Here is an 18,869-nt window from a genome sequence, read left to right as displayed (position 1 = left end):
AATGCTTCAAGGTTTTCGAAGTTGTTCAAACATAACCTCAATCCTCAAATTATTTTGGCGCGAAAATAAGAAATTTTAAATCACATAAATTTTCAAAAATTAATCTTTGAAATTTTCGACCGACTAAAAATGAATCCTATTAATAAATTAACTAAACCATTTTAATTTCGGAACTCATGAATAAAAACTTCAAATATCCTTACTTATTCTCTTAATTTATTTAATAGTAATTAACTATACAAGCAGGAATAGATTCGATTTTACGATCCTGACATTTTGAAGAGAATTCTACTAGATCATAATGAAGTAATTAACATTGCTCAATAATTAAATGTTTCCGGGGAATTTTCCTTCCGCAATTTGGTTATCAAATCTTTCAATCCAGCTCAATGGACACATAGTTTCGTATACTCTCTTGAATTTCTTGCAGGCCGTATCATTTTCCCCACGTACTTTTGTGCATCTATGGTAATCCACGTAGTACTGGTAACAATGCCTGTTAAAAATTTAACATGAGATAACTGTCTTACTGGCGACTTAAAAACCCTAATGTTTATAACAAAGCTAGACTCTTTCATATTATTTTTATTCTAATCAATTTATTCTATTATTTACTCTCCTAAACCTTTTTTTAACTTTTATTTATTTTTCACAATCTTTAGATGAGATGTAATGTTTCTAAACTATAAAATAAACAAAACATTCATAAGTAATGTAATATATAAATTTAGACCATGCGAGTGTAACCTGAAAATTTTATTTTTTTCAAATCCAAAGTATGTTCACAGGAAATTGATGAAATTACGAAAAAAGCAAAAAAATATTTTTTTATGAGTGTAAAAATTTAGGATCAGGCAAATGATTATTGCTCATTTAATTTCCCAAATTTTCAACTCGATATCGCATTTCGTTTGAACATAAGCTGGGTTTGAAAAAATGTAAATTTTGTTTTTTGAGGTTACGCTCACGTGGCCTTGAGAAAAAAATACTTTTTAAATTTACAGATGTCCAATGTTTCATAAAATATAAACTGAGATTCGTAAACGTAACAACAAATCTTTCAGTTTGAAATAAATCATCTTGCGAACTGCACAATAATTTTCAACCATTTAAATTTGAACCATTTCATTAAAAACTCGAGCCAAAATTTAAGAACTTTACCTGGTTTGATTTTGATTAGGGAACCTACTGTCGACTCCCACAGGCTCGTAGGTTCCATCCTCAAACTGCTTGCAAATCTTTTTAATCTCTGCCTTATCCGCCATCTCGGAAGAGTGTTCTGCTCAGTAAGTGTTTGCTTCTATTACTCAAAGATCCTCTCACTCCAAGCATAAAATTGTTCCCCAAAAGCAAAAAAAAAACCCTTCCTAAGCTTTAATCTCCCTCATAAAAATGTCAAGTCTATCTTTAAAATCCACCCCTTCTAGAACGTAAGATCGAATCCCTACCCCAGTCTCTCGCTCTAGTCCATTCGCCTCTCGTTTCTCGTCACTTAACACTAACACAGATACTCGATAAAGTTAATTGTTTCGCTTCTTTAACATCTAAAAAATCATCCTCATTTAATATTGACACTGTAGCAAAGTAATCAAAAAGGCAGAGTCCAGCGTTTTTATCGGAAGGATTCAGAATGTGTTAAAAAAGAAGAAGATTGGACCCCCCCCCCCCCTATTTGACGAGAGGCCTCGTATTGTCCTCTTCTTGGCAGCAAACTTCCCGGTACTTCTTCACCTCCGCCATGTACAACGACCATGCATCTTTCGGTTGGTCCGCTGACTGCTCCACCTTTGGTTTCGCGACCATCCCAGTCTTTAGGATCCTTCCACCTCGTCTCTTGCCAACCATCAGTGGCGGTGGAGCAGCTGGCTTTTCTTCCAAAACGGACGTCGTCGGCTGCTGAACTGGCTGCATTTGCTCCTGCATCTTCTTGAACATCTCCATGAAGCTGCCATCATTTTTGAAGGCGTTCGGTTGAGGCATTATCACAGGAGGAGGTGGTGCAACCTCCATAGCTTCTTCTGGAGCGTCAGATTCGTAGGAAGGTGCTCTGTGTTGTTTGCGAGCTTCCCTGAACCTCTGCCTCTCTCTACTCTTGTTGCGACTTCGACTTCGTCGTCTTTCACGCGACCTGGACCTCCCCCTGGACGTATTTCCCCTAGATCTCGACCCACCCCGGGATCTGGATCTACCCTTTGACCTAGACCTGGACTTACCCTTTGATTTACCCCTTGACCTAGACCTTCCCAGTGATCGCGACTTTGACTTTTCCCTCCTAGAATGTTTTCTTACTCTCTCCCTATCCCTATCTCTGTCCCGTTCTCTGTCGTTGGACCGAGATCGTCGATGGGTGCGGACTGGAGAGGACCTAGAGGAACTGCGTTTTCTTCTTCGCCTTTCTGGAGACTCGATTCTGGCTGATCTGGATGATTTGTAGTCAGGTGACTGTGACCTTCTGGATCTGCTTTTGGCGAGCTCGTGTGTTGAGATACTTGAGCCAAAGAGAGGAGGCGAAGGCGGGGCAGGCGGCGATTCTGAATTCGACCTGGGGCCATGGTCGTACCGTTTCGAGTCCATCGTCTGCTGCTCAAGCGCCCGGCTCTCGTCAAGCTGAACGGACAGACGGACACCTATAAGGATAGAAACTGCCTTCTATAAGTACACAGTCCCAGCTGGATTATTGTGCCGTTAATGATTGACTTTTAATATGTGCTTACGCAAGACAAATAGGCTAGAGCGAGAGTACTATTTTGTTTAGAAATTTTATTTAAAAACTTATGAGGATTTATTTTAGGCTTAGAACTTAGCGGGGCGTATCTTCCAGATGGAGGGTATAAAAACTCGAGTACGTTCTGGCATTCTTGGGTTTTAAAATCACTACGCTTTTAAATAGATAATGTGATATTATTTTCTTTCTGATAAATCATCAAATTTAATGTAATTAAATGCGTCATTTTGCAATTATTTTCAACTGTTCAATTTAGAAACTGGCAACTTGAAAATCTTACAATACTGCATGCTTGAATATAAAGTTTTTGAAGAAATCCGCACGAAATATATGGAAAATCGCCAAAAGAAGTTTTAAGATTTTAACACTACTTTCTTTTTCTAACATTACGTAATACTTGGGCGAATAGTTGCTAAGAGATGTAGCTTCTCAAAATTTGTATCTTTCCATAATATTAAAAGTACACATTATATAATTGCTTAAGTGTCTCGAAATAAAAATATCCTCTCGTTAAAATTTTAAATCACTACTGAGACCCCGTATTTTACTGAAAAATACACAAGTAAATAGTGAGCAAAAATTAGAGTTTGAACTACAAACTAAAATTTTCAGAGCATACGCATATGCACACTTGAAAGAAAATTTAGGATAATTTGTTATGTATTTAAATTTTACATCAATCTGAAGATAAAAGTATTATTACACACAAATCAGTCAACATGAATTATTAATAAAAATAACAGACGCATTTGTATAGAAATAAAGAAAATAACAAATATGTTTTTGAGAAATGGACTCAAGAATGCCAGTCATGTTGACGAATTTTATCATTCACGACAGAAATCGGCGTTCGAAATATATGTATAAATATATCCGATTCATTGATGACTACAGATTCTTATTCCTAATAATACAGAATTAAGAATCTGATCTCGGAATTATTCCAAAACAAAGAAATATTTATAAAAATATGCATATGTAAAATGAATTTAAAAATCATGACACTCCATATCAGAAAAACACGAAATAATGATATTTTATGTTATACAATATTCCAACATTTATTACTGATAAATTATTATTAATATCATTTAAAATACGATACTTCAGGCATGTCAGTCTGGACTTTCATAAAAGATAATCAGGACAGGTAAAAATCACAAGTGAAGTGACATAAGACCAGTCAAGTGCTGAGGGGTTATGATTTTTTTTAGTATAAAATTTTTTTGAACAGTGAATCAAATTATCGAAAGACCAGACAAATTTTGAAGGACAGAGTGACAAGATTTTTTGGGAAAAGTTCACTGCGGGCATCACGGTCAATACAGGGGCTCGAAATCTCGACGAGAACGTAGGCTTACCCAAATATTAACAAACTTATTTTTCGATTACGAAAAAGAACGTCTCATCTATATGGGCAATTGTCAGTTTCTTGATAATTCCTGTGTGCCGAGATGGCCGCTAAACTGTTTTAGAATTACGCAAATTATTTCTATATGCAATACCTTATATTGTTCGGCTGACGAAAACAAAATGGCTACTGATAAAAACGAGGAAAACCATCAGGAAGCTTCGTTACGTCACTCAATGTTCCTGAGCTAGTCAAATTCAAGACTCTGTACATTCGGGTTTTTTCGTTTATTAAAACAAATTGCATTTTAAATGCGATTAAAACAATTATTCGACAATATTTAAATATTTCCTTTAGATTTTACTAATTTTATCTTATATTATGTAACAGTAAATACGTTTTTCTATCAAGAGATCCTAACCTAATATAAAACCATTTGATTCAATTTTCATTATTTGCTGTATAATGTGGGAATACTTTTCGTTGGATATTTTGTTATACTCAAAATTATATATATCTCATTAAAACATGAAAAAAACATAAGTTTTTAATGAGTTTGTTGACTTCTCTAGTCTACTGTCATCACTGCCATCTATGAAAGCAATCAACCAATCAGAAGATGTCGTCTGTTTCCCATCTGCGCGTAACCATGGCAACGATTTGTTTTGATATTCAACTGTCAACATTTTTACTTTTTGTCAATTAAACCCCGATAAACAGAAACTTGAAACATTTTATTTGTCTTTAAAAATAATTTTACAAATTTCCTTGATAATGTCAACTGAAAAGGACTTGATCAACGGTAAGTATCTTAGCAACGGTTATTTAATTCAATACATTAAAAAGTTTATCTGAAAGCATTTGAGACAAAAATAGTTGTAAATTGATAAAACGGGAAAATTATTTGGGATACGGCTTCCGCGGAAAAACGTGTATATTTAAAAATGTCTGACAAGTATAACCTTCAACAAATGCCAACGACTCTTGATCCTTGATGTGCAAATAGGAAATTCAAGCAAGAAAAAATATGATCACATTAAAGAAAGTAATGATGCGAAAAAAATTAAGCTCGAAAATTCTGGAGAGGCTTGTATTTTAAGAAATGGTGTTCCAGTTCCTGCAGTTTTACCTCCAACAGAAGTGAGTGCAATATAACGTTGTTGCAATATCTATATATTATGCTTTCGTATTTTACATACTAAATTCGTTTTTGCCTTTAAATCTTAAACGTATGAAGGTTCAAAAAACGTAATTTTCAACTGAAATTATGAATATTTAATTTTAAAAATTTAACTTTTAAGAGAGTATTTTCAATTTCAACCAGAGTTGAATTTTCAACAAAAAAGATTTTAATTTTAAACAAAAAACACTAGGATTTAATCAACAAAAACGAAACCAAAATAGATTAATTTTCAGCAAAACATTTGAATTTTAAACCACAAATATTTATTTTTTATCAAAAAAGGGGAATTTTCAATAATATACATAAATTCCAACTAAGAAGTTACATTATCTATATAATTTTTGAATTTTCGACCCCAGAATATGAATTTAAAAAAAAAAGAAAGAGTTTTTAACCAATAAATTGCTTATCAAGGAAAACAAATAAATTTTTAGTTAAAAATATTAATTTTTGGCCAAACATTTGCATTAAAAAAAATTATTTTCTACCAAAAAAGCGAATTTTTAACCAAATACATAAATTCACAACCAAATAGTTATAATATCTATTAAATTGTTACATCTTCAACATCAGAATATGAATTTTCAACAAAAAAGTTAATTTTCTACCAACCAATTGAATGCTAAACAAAACAGTTAAATTTTCAATTAAAAAGACTAATTTTTAACTATAAAAAAAACGAATTTTCAACTAAAATGATAAATCTTCAAACCAGAGAAATTAGTTTTTAAGCAAGTAGTTCAAATTCTAACAAAGGACTCGAATTTTTAAACTAAAAAGATTTATTCTCAATAAAAAATGTGATGCTTGATGTTTTAACCAAGAAACGATTTTAATTTTATATAGAAAACTGTTGAATTGAACTCTACCAAAAAAGATGAATTGCCAACAAACCACATAAATTTATGCCCAAATAGTTGATTTTTTAAGGCAGAAGATGAATTTTTTATCGAAAAAACAAATTTAACAAAACAAAAACGAATTTTTAACTAAAATTATGAATCTTCTATAAAAAAATTCATTTTCAAGCAGATTAGTTCAACTTTCAACCAATTAGTGGGATTTCTTACCTAAAAATATTATTTTTGAACACAAAATGTAAAAGTTTATATTTTAACAACATTTTTTAATTTAAAATAAAAAGAATAATTTCTAAGCAGACATTTGAATTTTTAATTTAAAAAATTACTTTCCACCAAAAAATATGATTTTTCAACAAAAAAGGTGACCTTTCGATAGAAAGATATGAACTTTCAGCTAAAAAATGTGCCCGCTTAGCGGGTAAATTCTCATCGCGTGCTGCGCGCGACGGTTGAATCTCTCGCTTCGCACTCGAACATAATTACACCTCGCGCTTCGCGCTCGGATATTTATTCTTTGCATTTGGAACGCTTGAAAAAAACTTTATCAAAAAGATCTCTTTTAGATGGCAGTATTTATGTGCGTCTTCATATTCTGAATTGTCTACTTAATTAAGTATAGTAAAAGATTAAGTTTCTCAAAGCTCTGTGGGCTTTGACGTACACATTCTCATCGTGAAACTCGCGCTGCGCACTCGATTTCCGACAGACATTTGTAAACAGGTTTTGTTGGATTTTTTTCTCGTAACTTTCGTCGTTTTTCTACACACTTTTTTTATCTTACTTTTTTCAACGTTATTTTTCACGAATAAAACAAAAAGTACTCGTCCTATCAATAAGTGATTCTTAACGAAATTGTAGATCTTTTTTGGAATAACCATTTCTGTTAATTCATCTTTTTTGTATCCTACATAGTTTCTCCACAAAATGGAATTTTTTATTTTCCATTATTTTTTGTTCAATCAAAATTTGAATTTTTGAACAAAATACAAAAATTGGTTATGATAGTCTTGTAGGGATTTCAAAAATAAATGCTTTTCTTCTCTTGACTTTTTTTCATATCGTGCGTTTTTCGGCTTTAAATTTTGATTTTCGGTTGATTAAAAAAATTTTGAAAACGCTATAACTCTGAGAGTTTTCTTTTTATCGAAAAAAGTCATTAGGATAAATTGTTTGTTCTTTTCAATACTATAAATATCCGTACATATAATTTTCAAATTCAGAAAAAAATTGGTCTCAAAAATTTTCAAAATGCACTCACTTTTTGAATTTTTATCAAAAATGGCTGGTTAACGAACTCGTCCTTTCTTTTAAGACCTAGAAAAAGTGTGCCAAAGATGGATTTGATTCGTTCATTTTTTCGAGAGTTATCGTGTTTAAGGACGGACGGAATTCTTAACTGAGTCTGAAGACTATTAAATAAATAAAAAAATCGTGAAAAATCATTTATAGTAATTAAATAATTAATAATAATATTTAATACAAACTACAAAAAAATATCTACTTCAAATTAGAGGACAATTGCTTGTTTTTTATTAAGCGGATAAATTTATCGTTTAACATTCATCATTTGATCTACAAACTACAAACCACAAAAAATGAGTTCTAAGTTCAAATTATGGATGTTAAATGATGAATTTAGCTTCTAAATTCTTATGAAATATATGCCCATAGCTATTTTGTAATTATTTAAATTTAATTTTTATCGATATCTAGAAAAAAAAAATAAAATTCCAGGCTCAAGTCTGCAAGTGCAGTCACCAATGTAATAAGCTTACTATTGAAGAAAAACTGACAATTTTCAATCTGTACCACCAAAAAACCTACGACCAACAATCCGAATACATTGTTTACCATTGTATGAGTATACCTGAACTACAAAGAAACGTAGACAAAGTAACTTTCCTCTACAAACTTCAACTTGGCCCGAAAATAGTAAAAGTTTGCAAAAAAATGCTTTGCTATGTTTTGGGCGTGACCCCTAAAAGAATAAAGATTCTTCAAAATAAAATGAAGAATGCCGACAAACAAATGGATCTTTCAGATCACCGAGGAAAGCACAACAGACTAAACAAAGTTAGCGAAGATCCAATAGAGAAAATTCGAGCTCATATAGAATCGGTTAGAAATAATAGTTGCTCGGGTGAAGCTGATACTTTGGAAGATTTTGATGACCCGGTTAATGAGCGACTAATTGCTCACGAATTTATTTCAGTAGAAACATTAAAAAACGAACCGGAAAGTAAGTTCCTGAAAAGGAATCTGTTTAGTCTTCTTATATTTTTGGAGGAAATCTATTAGCACGGAGATTTTATCTGAAATAAAGAGATTTAGAATTTAAATATTAACTTTTTTAAGCTCAATGTTATTGTTGTTTATAATTCTTTCAGATAATCAGATTTTAAAATTATAGACTTCATTAATTTCGTATTTGAATGTAAATTTGCTAAAAGTTGGTCTACCAGCGACTTTCAGGAACGTTTTCAATTTTAAATTGCGGAACAATCAGGGTGGTCGCAAAACTTCATATTCAAAATTCCCTGACATTTTTAACATATAATCTGTTATTAATTGGATAAAAAATTCTAATTTTAAATTGTTAAATTTGTAATTTATTATTCTCAGGGTTGCCACAGCTTAATTTACTTTTAAACAGTATTAAAGGAATTCGATTCAAAAGACCAAAACAATTCTAGTTAAATTCGGAGAAATTAAAAAAATTAAATTCAGAAACATTTTAAAAAACTCAATCAATTAAAATCATTGAATTCTTCGGAAATCTTATAAAAGCCCTTGGAATATATTTGTCTTATCTCTCGAAAATTGGTCTTGGAGTCTTTTGAAATACACTCAAATATCACATGTTTTTTAAAATCCTTTAAAATAACTGAAATCCATTAAAAAATGGTTAGTCTTTTTTAAAATTCCTTGAAATTTTTTTAAATACCCTAAAATCTTTAGCATTTTTTGAAATCCTTTCAAATAATTGAAAATCAATTAAAAGTTCCTTGGGGTTTTTTTTTAATTTCCTAAAATAGTTCAAATCCTTTGCATTCTTTTGTAATAGCTTCAAACTTTTTAAAGGATTTGAAAATTCTTTGGAATTAAAAAATATATCCTAAAATTTTTAGAATCCTTTGAAATTCTTTAAAACCTTTTAATGCTTTGGAAAATACTTTAGTGTCTTTTAAAGTACTCTAAAATATTAAAAATGCTTTGAAACCCCTTTTAATATTTGGAATAAATTGAAATTTGTTAGAATCTTCTTTAAAATTCCCTAAAATATTTTAAATCCTTTGAAACCTTTTAAAATCCCTTGGATCTTTTAACGGTTCTAAAAATCCCTTGGACTTATTAACGGTTCTTAAAATTCCTTGGAATTTTTAAAAATACCCTAAAATCCTTATAATCATTTGAAATCCCTTCAAATACATAAAAATCAATTAAAAACTCCTTGGCATTTTTTCTAAATACCGTAAAATCTTCAAAACACTTTAAAACGCTTTCAGATTTTTCAAATCTATAAAAGTTCCTGGGGTCTTTTAAAACTCCCTCAGATATTTAAAAAAAATCATGCAAATTCAGAAATAGGTATAAACTTGAATTCAACAGTGCTTTGCACATGGGTTAATTTATTGTGAGGACAGTTTTTCATTTAGAAGAATAACTAATAGTGACTTTTGTCATTTTTTCAAAAGCGCTGATTTTTCCTTGATTTCCAGGTTTCCCCTGACCTGTCGCCACCCTAAACAAATGAAGGCATTTAAATTTTTATTGAAGTTCTGAACGGTCTGAATTTAAAATGGTTTAATTTGTAAAAAAAGTTATTTAGTGTTGAACATTAATTTCTTTACTTTAATACTCTGAATTTTTAAATTTGAAAAAAAAATAACCTGTAGATTTTAAAAATATTATTACAGCAGTGCGAGATTCTTTGGAAGCAGATGGCCAGCTCGGTAGAATGAAGGCAGAGATGAGAACTGAAGTAATGAAGCTTCTTGATGGTTCGAGCAAATCGAGCAAAGTAAAAAGACCAAAATCTCCACACGATGTGCTGCTTTTAAACGAACTCATCAGAGAATACTTCGACTGGATTGGTTTCAAGTACACCTCCAATGTCCTCGTAGCTGGTAATTTATATTTATTTTTTATAAAAGATCAAATTAAAGCTCCTAGGATGCAATAAAAAATAACTGTATGTTACCTAGAGTATTCTGGACTCTGACCCACTAGAAAGCTTTGAAAAAGTCTCATTAGTGTCATACAAATTTCGAAAAAAGTTCACAAAAAGTCGCATTAAGTTTTGAAAGAGAATTTTAAAATAAGCAGTAAAAGAAACTGAATGACTGTAATAATAACTTTTTTTAAGGAATATAGAGTAGATAATTCTCATTGATTTTCAAATAATCTTTGCACAATCAAAATAAACTTTAAAACCAATTTTTTAACAATAGTCATTGAATATTTTTAATTTGAAATTATTCAACAATTAAGGCTTTAAGTTTGAGACTGTATAATTTCAATGTGAAATGATTCATGTTTTATTAATTCAGACTGCACAGCCCTAAATGCTCTTATAACTGGGGAAATAGGGCGATTTTTCATGAAAATAGGCGAATTAATTTGATTAAATCAAATTAATATAGATATAATAATGCATTCCATGTGCAACGCTTTAAATTCTTAAGAATTCAAGTTGAAATCTATTGCACTTTCAACAAAGTATGTAGTTGAATTTTTAACACAAAGACGATTTTTTAACAAAAGATTTCAGTTTTCTTGTTAAAAATCCGAAAGTTTTAGGAAGTACACGACTTTCAAACCCAAAAGATTAGTTTCAATCAAATAGTTGAAATAAAAAATAATAATTTGCAACGAAATAGTTGAGAACTTTCAAGTTACAGAGACGAATTTTCAACCGAATGGTCTAATTTTCAAACAAACAACGTTAAACATGAACCAGACATTAAAATTCCTGAAAAGTTCAATTTTCAACAAAAGACGAATTTTTAAACAAATATTTGAATTTTTATAACAAACAAAGTACATTTTGAACAAAAAAGTTACATTTACAACCAAATAGTTAGATTTTCAATTAAAAGAGAAGTATTTTCAACGAAATAGATAAATTTTCGAGCTAACAAGGTTAACTTATTAAAATCAACTTGTATTTTCCACAAAAAGATCATTTCCAACCAAATAGTTGAACTTTTAAATAAAATAGATTAATTTTCCAACAAAAAAGATAACTTTTTCACCATAGAAGATTCATTTTCAGTCCATAAAGACGAATTTAAAAATTGTTCAATTTCAAACGCTATTAATTAAAAAATTTCACAGAATAAAGCTTTATTGAGAAATATTAAATTTTTTATATTTTCGATTCAAATAGAACCATTCTTTCTGGTTTTGAATTTCAATTTTAAAAGTTTCATTGTGATTAAAATTAAAACAGAGTATTGTTTTCTTTCGTTATCAGTGGTGATAAATTAAGAAAACAAGAGTATTAATTTATCTTTAAAAATCGTATTTGCAGAATGTGAACTTGGAAAGCAACCTTTGGATCGATCTTTCCTGGCTCAAGACTTGGGAGTGAAAGAAACCGAAAAAAGTCTAAGTTTGCCGCTTCTTTTTTGTCTCATCGAAACTTTTAAAGAACTGAAAGCAGCCTCGATGAATCCCTGTTAATTTATTAATCAATCAAGTTTAACTGGTACTTTTGTACTAGTCTTTATAAATTTACTTCTTATTTAATCTAATGATGAATTAATTTCTTGACTTTCGTTTAAAATTGACGATAAGTCCAACTTTGTTAAGACCAGATGAATAAAGTATAATTTATTTGTAAAGAATGTTATTTATGCTAGTTGTTTAGAATATTTAAATGAAAGTAGGAACACTTCTTGAATTACAAGTTAAATTATTTTCATTTTAAATAGTTTAAAAATCGTTTAAAAGCTTCAAAATTAAAATCTTGAAACATTTATATGTTTGTTAAAGTCATTTTCAGTTTTCCTAGGAATCTTAATAAAACGATTTATATTCTTTGAAAGCCTTCAATCATTTTTAAAAAACTTATACATTTTTTATTCGAAATCTGCAAAAATCTATATTTTGTTTTAAATTAGGCCGTGGGCTAATTGCACCGAAATTTAGGTACGAATATAGAGATTTTATCGATATAAGTAAACACTTCGTTTAAATGATTTGAAATCATTTTAAGTTAAACAATTTTACTTGTAAATTAAATTTTATCAAATAGATAAGTTAAAATTGTAACATTCCGATTTTCGTTTAATTTAAAATTTTTGATTTATAACGACTGATTTTACATGAACAATAAAATATTTCTAAATATTAAACAATTCTTATGTTACTTAAATAAACATTCCCAATTTTGGATAAAAAACAATATCTTAAATTTAATAAAAGCCCTTAGTTGTGAATATATTATTTTTAAGTTATTTTAAAATTAAAAATGGTTTATGACAGGGTGTCTAGCGATTCTTCGGAACAAAATACAAGGTCCTTTCCAGGTTTTCCAGGTCAAGAAATCAACATTTTCCAGGTCTCCTTTTTTACATCAAATAATGAAATAAACGTTTGTCATATATGTGAAAAATGAGCCATTTAATTGTTTATTGGCCAAAAATTTCTAAAGAAAGTCGAATCGTAAATAAACAAATTCCTAATTTTTTGCGAACATGAGTAGTCTTTGTGAAATCTTTAGGAATATTTTTAAATCTTTGTAATGTCTTTGAAATCATTGAAATCTTTGTGAAGTATGACAAACCTTAGTGAAATCTTGAAGTTTCGGTGAAATCTTTGGAAAATCTTTTGGCATTTTTCAAAGCTTTTGTAAAATCTTTAAAATTCTTGAAATTTTTCTGAAGTATTTCTTTAATCTTTGTTTGTCTAAAATTATTGAAGTCTTTTGAAATCTTCTCAAATGTATAAATGTAAACTGGAATATTTGAAATATTTCTGAAATCTTTATGAAACTTGTTGTAATCGTTTAAAATTACTGGAATATTTGAAATCTTTTGAAATCCTATAAAAAATTTTGATATCGGTCGTTTGAAATTATTAAAATCTTTTCAAATCTTCTCAAATTTGTTGAAACCTTCTGAAATCATTAAAAATCTTTAAATGTTTTGAAATCTGATGTAATGTACCCTTGATGGAATCTTTGAAATTCTTGAAATGTTTTGAAATGCTCAAGAATTCTTTAAAATATTTGAGAAATCTTTTGCAATCGTTTGAAATCTTGTCAAACATTTTTAAATCGTTTAAAATCTTTGAAATGGTTCGTAATCCTCAAAATCTGGCGCACTGCACCCTTGTTGAAATCTTTCAAATTCTCGTATTGTTTTTAAATCTTTATGAAATCTTTGTCTTTTGTGAAATCTTTGGACATCTCCTAAACAATTTCGAAGTTATTTAAACTCTTTAAAATGTTTTGAAATCTTGAAAATCTTTTGATAGTTTTAAATCTTTGTGCAATGTTCGAAATCTTTGTGAATTCGTTGGAATTATTTAAATTATTACAAATCTTAGTGAAACCTTTTGATATCTCCTAAAAAAATTTTTAATTGTTTAAAATCTTTCAAATGTTTTGAAATCTTAGAAATGTGATTTAATATACCCTTTTTAAAATCTTTGTGAAATGTTCCAAATCTTTGAGGAATTTTTGTAAAAACTTTTTAATCTAGTGTACTCAAAAACCGAGTGGTCAGCCCCACGAAAAATCCGTTGTATGGTCATGGCTTATTATAATTCTGAAACTGAATTAATATCGAAATTTTAAACTAATAATTTTTTTAATTCCTCAGTTAAACACGTCAACAAAAAGTGCCTTGAAATATCTTTCTTTATTCTGTTTCTTGCACAATAGGCTAAAAGATTTAAACTACTCTTCGCATTTCGGTAAAATTACTGTTAAAAAAATAAATAAAATTCAAGGTTTTCGTGAAAAAATCAAGGAGATTTCCAGGTTTTCAAAGTTTAAACAAAATTCCAGGAGAGTTGCCGGTTTTCAAGATTACTTGACACCCTGTATAAAGGTTAAATCTGGAAATTCTTAAATCTTTGATTCCGAATCGTTTTGCAAAATCAATTCTTATTCACTTGTTAAACTTGACTGAATATTATTCATTTTAAAAACCATAAATTTCAGATTTGATCAACTAAAGATTTATCAAAAATTGTCGATTTCAAACGCTACTAATTTGAAGTGAAAATTGAAGTGAACGATTTTTTAATTACGCATTGTAAATTGAATTATATCATAATTGAAAAAGATGAAAATTCAACTGATTATTTTAAAAAACTGTTGAATTCAAACTTGGATAGATTTTTTTCTAAAATTTCGTCAAATTTCCGGTCAAGAAATAAATTCACTGTCATTTTCCGGTTTCTCCATCCAGCGGCCACCCTGAGGATTACAAAATTAAGAAAACGTTAATTATGAAGTATTTTTCCATTTTATTATATGACTACATATATTTATATATTGACATTACATTACGAAAGTACAATATTATAACGTTAATGTCCATTTCTGCTTTTGTTCTCGTCGCTTCTCCCGGTTACTTGAGGTATTATCGCTTTACCCCGTAGTCTAACGCTGTTCTGTACAATTTTTAAAATAATCGCTTTCTGTTAAAGTGATAATAATATCGGTACTATTTACTCCTAATCAGAACAACTCTGGACAATAATTTAATTCACCGTCAAGGGTCTCAGAGTCCTTGGAATATAAATAATACATAATTTACATGCTGTTCAACTCGTTCAAAATCTGAAATACTAAACGCATAATTCAGTTCGTATTTAGAGATACGGCACTTTGAAGAAATAAGAAAACTTGCACAATGTTAATTATAAACTTCGGATTCGATCCATAATTCCCAACTGGCAGAATTAAAAACCCGACAAAGCTTTGAAATTACCAAACAGTGCAATCGGACCAGCAACTGTTAATCAGAACAAGAAAAACAACTGATTCTGCTCCGATTTATTTTCAATATCGTCATTTGTGCTTCGATTTCTTCTTCTTCCTTTTGCTCTTCTTCGACTTTTTCGATTTCTTCCTATGTCTTTCTTCCTCCGAACTCGAATCCGAAGAATCCGAATAACTATCAGTATCCGAGCTACTCTCCTTTCTCGACGATTTCCTCTTCTTGTGCTTCTTGTGCTTCTTCTTCCTCTTCCGATGAGACTCGTCGGAACTCTCTGACTCCGAGGAAGAGCTCTCTGTACTGCTAGATTCCTCATCCGAACTAGGCGACTTCGCCCTCTTCTTCGACTTACTTTCAATCTCCTTCTCCGCCTGTATTTCATCCAATTTTGCTTTCTTCGTAGGTACCTTCTCTTCAGCTTCCGATTCCGAATCAGTTGCCGAATAATCAGGTTCGAAGCTCGACTCATCCAACATACTTCTCTTGCGATCAGAAACAAGTCTTGGATTCTTCCTCTGCTTCTTCGCAGCATCTGCTGCAGGTGCTTCCGAATTTTCCGCTCCCGGTTTATCATCATTCCCTTCAGATTTCTCCACCGAAGTCATCTTTTCCTTGTGCTTATGTTTCTTCTCCGGATGCTTTTCCTTGTCCTTCTTGTGTTTCTTCTCCTTCTTCTTCTTCCGCTCCCTGGACTTACTTCTGCTTCGATGTTCCTTCTTCCTCTTTTTGTCATCTCGTTTCCTGTCTCGTTTCTTATCTTTATCCTTCTCTCTGTCATCTTCCTCCTCCTTTCGACCTGCCTTGGGGAAATCGACCTTTCTAAAGGCAATTGGTGGAGTCCTGTCACGTTCTCTCTCCTTCAATTTTTCTTCCCTTTCAATTTTAGCAGCTCTTAAATCTGCTCTCAAGTCCGGCCTTGGATCCACCTTCTGCTCTCTTTCTATTCTCAATTCTTGACGAATCCTCGGATCTTTAGTTCGATCCCTCTCTTTTTTCCTCTCTTCCAAAAATACTTTTCTCTCAGTATTCACTGGGAGTGGTTCCAATCGTTTTTCTACCGCAGGAGAGATTCTCCTCTCTCGCACCAATCTAGGAGATCCACTTCGTATTCGGGTTTCATTCTTCACTTTTGGACTTGGCTTTCTTTCCTTCTCATCTTCCACCTTGTCCCCGAGTCTCTCCTTCGCCGAGAGCCTCGTCGGTGAATGTGTTTCCGGCACTGGTTTGAATTTCGAACGATCTAGTTTCGCCTTCTTCGCAGGTTCGCTAATCTCTACATTTCTCTCATTCCTTCCCACATTTATAGTCACGTTAACACTCTTTCTCGGCTCCCGAGGTGGTTCAGATTCAATCTTCGGCTCTGGATTCTGATACAGAATCTTCCTGCTCTCGCTAATCTTCTTTATCTCGATCGGCCTCAAGGCGTTTATGGCCTTCTGGAATATCACGTTCTCCGCCCTCTTGAGAACTTCTGAAGTCACTTTGGCCTTGGATTCGTCAGATTCTTCTCCGTCCTCGGAATCAGGAGCACCTTCTGCTCTCTCTGTTGTCTCGTCCCTTTCCCATTTGGAAAGTTCAGGTACTGGGGCTAAGAACTCGTCTTTCTTTGGAGACTTTGACTCGACCACTGGTTCACTCTCGTCAATTTCACCATCTGAAAGGACTGCATAGTTTTCAGCGATCGCGGTATTTATTTCTGTGTCTTCCAACCCACCATAGAGACTCTCCTCTGGCTTAACTTCCGTTTTTGGTTCCGTTTTCACTTCTGCTTTCAACTCAGGAATGGGTTTAAAATTAGGATTCGGAGGATTCGTACCAGGTTCAGATTCTTCTATCTTAGGTGGAGTTGCTTCATTGACTTCGGGAGGCTCGGGATTCATTGCTAGAGATTTTTCTTCAAATTCTTCGACTGGAATAGGAGTTTCAGTGGGCGGAACCTCAACAGGTTCTTCGGCTTTGATGCTTTCGACATTGAGAAGAGCAGACACTTCTTCGACCTTCTCGCCATTTTTAGCTTCAATTTCGGCGACTTTTGTGTGTTCCTCTTTAAGGGCCTCTTTCTGAATCAATTTCTTCTCCTTCTTCTTCTTTTTCTTCTTTTCTTTCTCCTCGGTGTCTTTCTTCTTCTTTTTGTCCTTGATCTTTTTCTCTTTCTTCTTCTCCTCTGGCTTTTCATCATGATCCCTTTCCTTCTTTCTTGAACGGTCGGGCGATGTATCTTTTACTTCAGTCCTGGATTTCGACACGTATGGACTTGGACTTCGCTTGCTTTTCTTCCTGTCGGTGGAGGGCTTTTCGTAACGATCGTGACGATCGCGATCTTTATCTCCGTCATAATCTCTGTCTCTTCTTTCTCCGTGTCTGTCCCTGTCTCTCTCCCGCGGGCGACCTTTGTCCTCTATTCTGTGTCGGTCTCTTTCTTCTCGGTAACTGAAATAAGGAAGAAAAATATAAGAATGACATATTATTATTGTTGTGCCAATAAAATTTTTAGAATAGAACTCTAAAGCTAAACTTGAACTTTAAACTCATTTTTCCATTTGAAGTAATGAAAATATTAAAAATTTAAGTTTAACCGTTTTTAAATTTAAAAATATTATATTCAAATGCTCAATAATTTATATGTATACAATGGAAGTTAGATACTAATACTTTTCAATTGAAACATTTTTAATGAAATGCAGATAAACATCAAAATTGAGAATTATTAATTCTGATAAATTATACAGTTCAAAGATTCAAATTCAGTACAAAAAATATAAACCCACGTTATCATTCTTACTGTTCTAAATTAAACAATCAATCAATAAACTTTCAAAATTACATTTTTATTAACTGAACACTTCTTAAATTAGAAGTTAAATTATTTTCATTTGAAATATTTTAACCATCCTTCAAAAACTTAAAAATTTTACTTCAAAATTTTGAGAAATCAAGAAGTTGTTTAAAATTTTTCCAAATTAAAAACTTGTTAAAAGAAATTCTAAATATTTTTTTAAATGAATAAAATTTTTCTACAATTTTTAGAAAATTCTACTTATTATGTGCAGATAAAAATTTTAGTCATTTTAAGTTTTGAACAGATTCAAAATTAATTACAAATGATATCAAATAATTTAAACGATTTCAAGAATTGTGAAAGTTTAAGAAAAATAAAAACTATTTCTTAAGATTCCTAGGAAAGTTGAAAATGATTTTTCATGCTAAAAGATTATTTTAAGAGAATAATTTTAAAAGGTTTCCAAAATTGTCAAAAAAGAATCTGGAAAATTTTAAGGATTTTTTTTTCATTTGCAGGTTTTACTAAAAATGGCAGGAAAAATTCGACCTATTTTTGAAGATATTTGTCGAATTCTTCCTACAATTTTCATAAAATCCTGAAAATTAAAAAAAATATATTTTTAAATATCCCGGATTGTCTTTTGAAAATTCTGGAAATCTGTTAAATCTTTTTGAATATTCTCTTAAAATAATTATTAAAAATTACTTCCAATTTTCCTAGGAATCTTAAGAGAATATTTTATATTTTTTTAAAGCGCTTTCACAATTCTTAAAAAGCTTCTAAATTTTTTATTTGAAATCTTAAACCCCTACATTTTGTTTTAACTTATACTGTGGCTATTTGCACCGAAATTTCGGCACGAATACCTGAGTTTATATTTATATGTAAATTTATATTCACAGTTGATTAAGGGCATGTGACACAGCTAAATACCTATATAACCGACCACAGTTTTTCAGTTCACTGAATGTTTTTTTGAACCTAAGAACTTTTTTTGTAAGTAAAATA

General features: G+C 31.1%; 4 protein-coding genes across 5 annotated transcripts in view; 1 reads left to right on the top strand and 3 right to left on the bottom strand.

Moving 5' to 3' along the window:
• Window positions 1-198: 198 nt before the first annotated feature.
• Window positions 199-1,303, bottom strand: LOC117171233 (cytochrome c oxidase subunit 6B-like). Its single transcript, XM_033358336.1, has 2 exons — window positions 1,162-1,303; window positions 199-496 (listed from the first exon to the last, which is right to left on the bottom strand). The coding sequence occupies exons 1-2, from the start codon at window positions 1,263-1,265 to the stop codon at window positions 328-330; spliced, it is 273 nt and encodes a 90-aa protein (XP_033214227.1). The 5' UTR covers window positions 1,266-1,303; the 3' UTR covers window positions 199-327.
• Window positions 1,304-1,328: 25 nt separating this feature from the next.
• Window positions 1,329-4,607, bottom strand: LOC117171232 (serine/threonine-protein kinase fray2-like). 2 transcript variants are annotated; one of them, XM_033358335.1, is made up of 3 exons: window positions 4,498-4,607; window positions 4,231-4,323; window positions 1,329-2,627 (listed from the first exon to the last, which is right to left on the bottom strand). In XM_033358335.1, the coding sequence occupies exon 3, from the start codon at window positions 2,572-2,574 to the stop codon at window positions 1,669-1,671; it is 906 nt and encodes a 301-aa protein (XP_033214226.1). In that variant the 5' UTR covers window positions 2,575-2,627; window positions 4,231-4,323; window positions 4,498-4,607; the 3' UTR covers window positions 1,329-1,668. The 2 variants fall into 2 exon arrangements, with proteins under 2 accessions (XP_033214226.1, XP_033214225.1); XM_033358334.1 differs by lacking the exons at window positions 4,231-4,323; window positions 4,498-4,607 and adding an exon at window positions 4,087-4,203.
• LOC117171230 lies at window positions 4,224-11,951 on the top strand. Its single transcript, XM_033358333.1, has 6 exons — window positions 4,224-4,343; window positions 4,649-4,878; window positions 5,083-5,216; window positions 7,857-8,361; window positions 10,040-10,249; window positions 11,656-11,951. Exons 2-6 carry the CDS (start codon window positions 4,851-4,853, stop codon window positions 11,805-11,807), a joined length of 1,029 nt encoding a protein of 342 aa, XP_033214224.1. The 5' UTR covers window positions 4,224-4,343; window positions 4,649-4,850; the 3' UTR covers window positions 11,808-11,951.
• A 3,199-nt stretch (window positions 11,952-15,150) lies between these two features.
• The window catches only part of LOC117172004 (E3 ubiquitin-protein ligase RBBP6), a 64,071-nt gene continuing 60,352 nt past the window's right edge, over window positions 15,151-18,869 (bottom strand). Inside the window, exon 16 of the mRNA XM_033359720.1 lies at window positions 15,151-17,509. Within this exon, the coding sequence (XP_033215611.1) occupies window positions 15,151-17,509 (2,359 nt within the window). The remainder of the gene's footprint in view (window positions 17,510-18,869) is intronic.

Source organism: Belonocnema kinseyi, chromosome 4, assembly GCF_010883055.1.
Source record: "Belonocnema kinseyi isolate 2016_QV_RU_SX_M_011 chromosome 4, B_treatae_v1, whole genome shotgun sequence".
Lineage (NCBI taxonomy): Eukaryota > Metazoa > Arthropoda > Insecta > Hymenoptera > Cynipidae > Belonocnema > Belonocnema kinseyi.
Note: the sequence above shows the minus strand (reverse complement) of the source record. Positions and strands in the feature narration are given on the sequence as shown.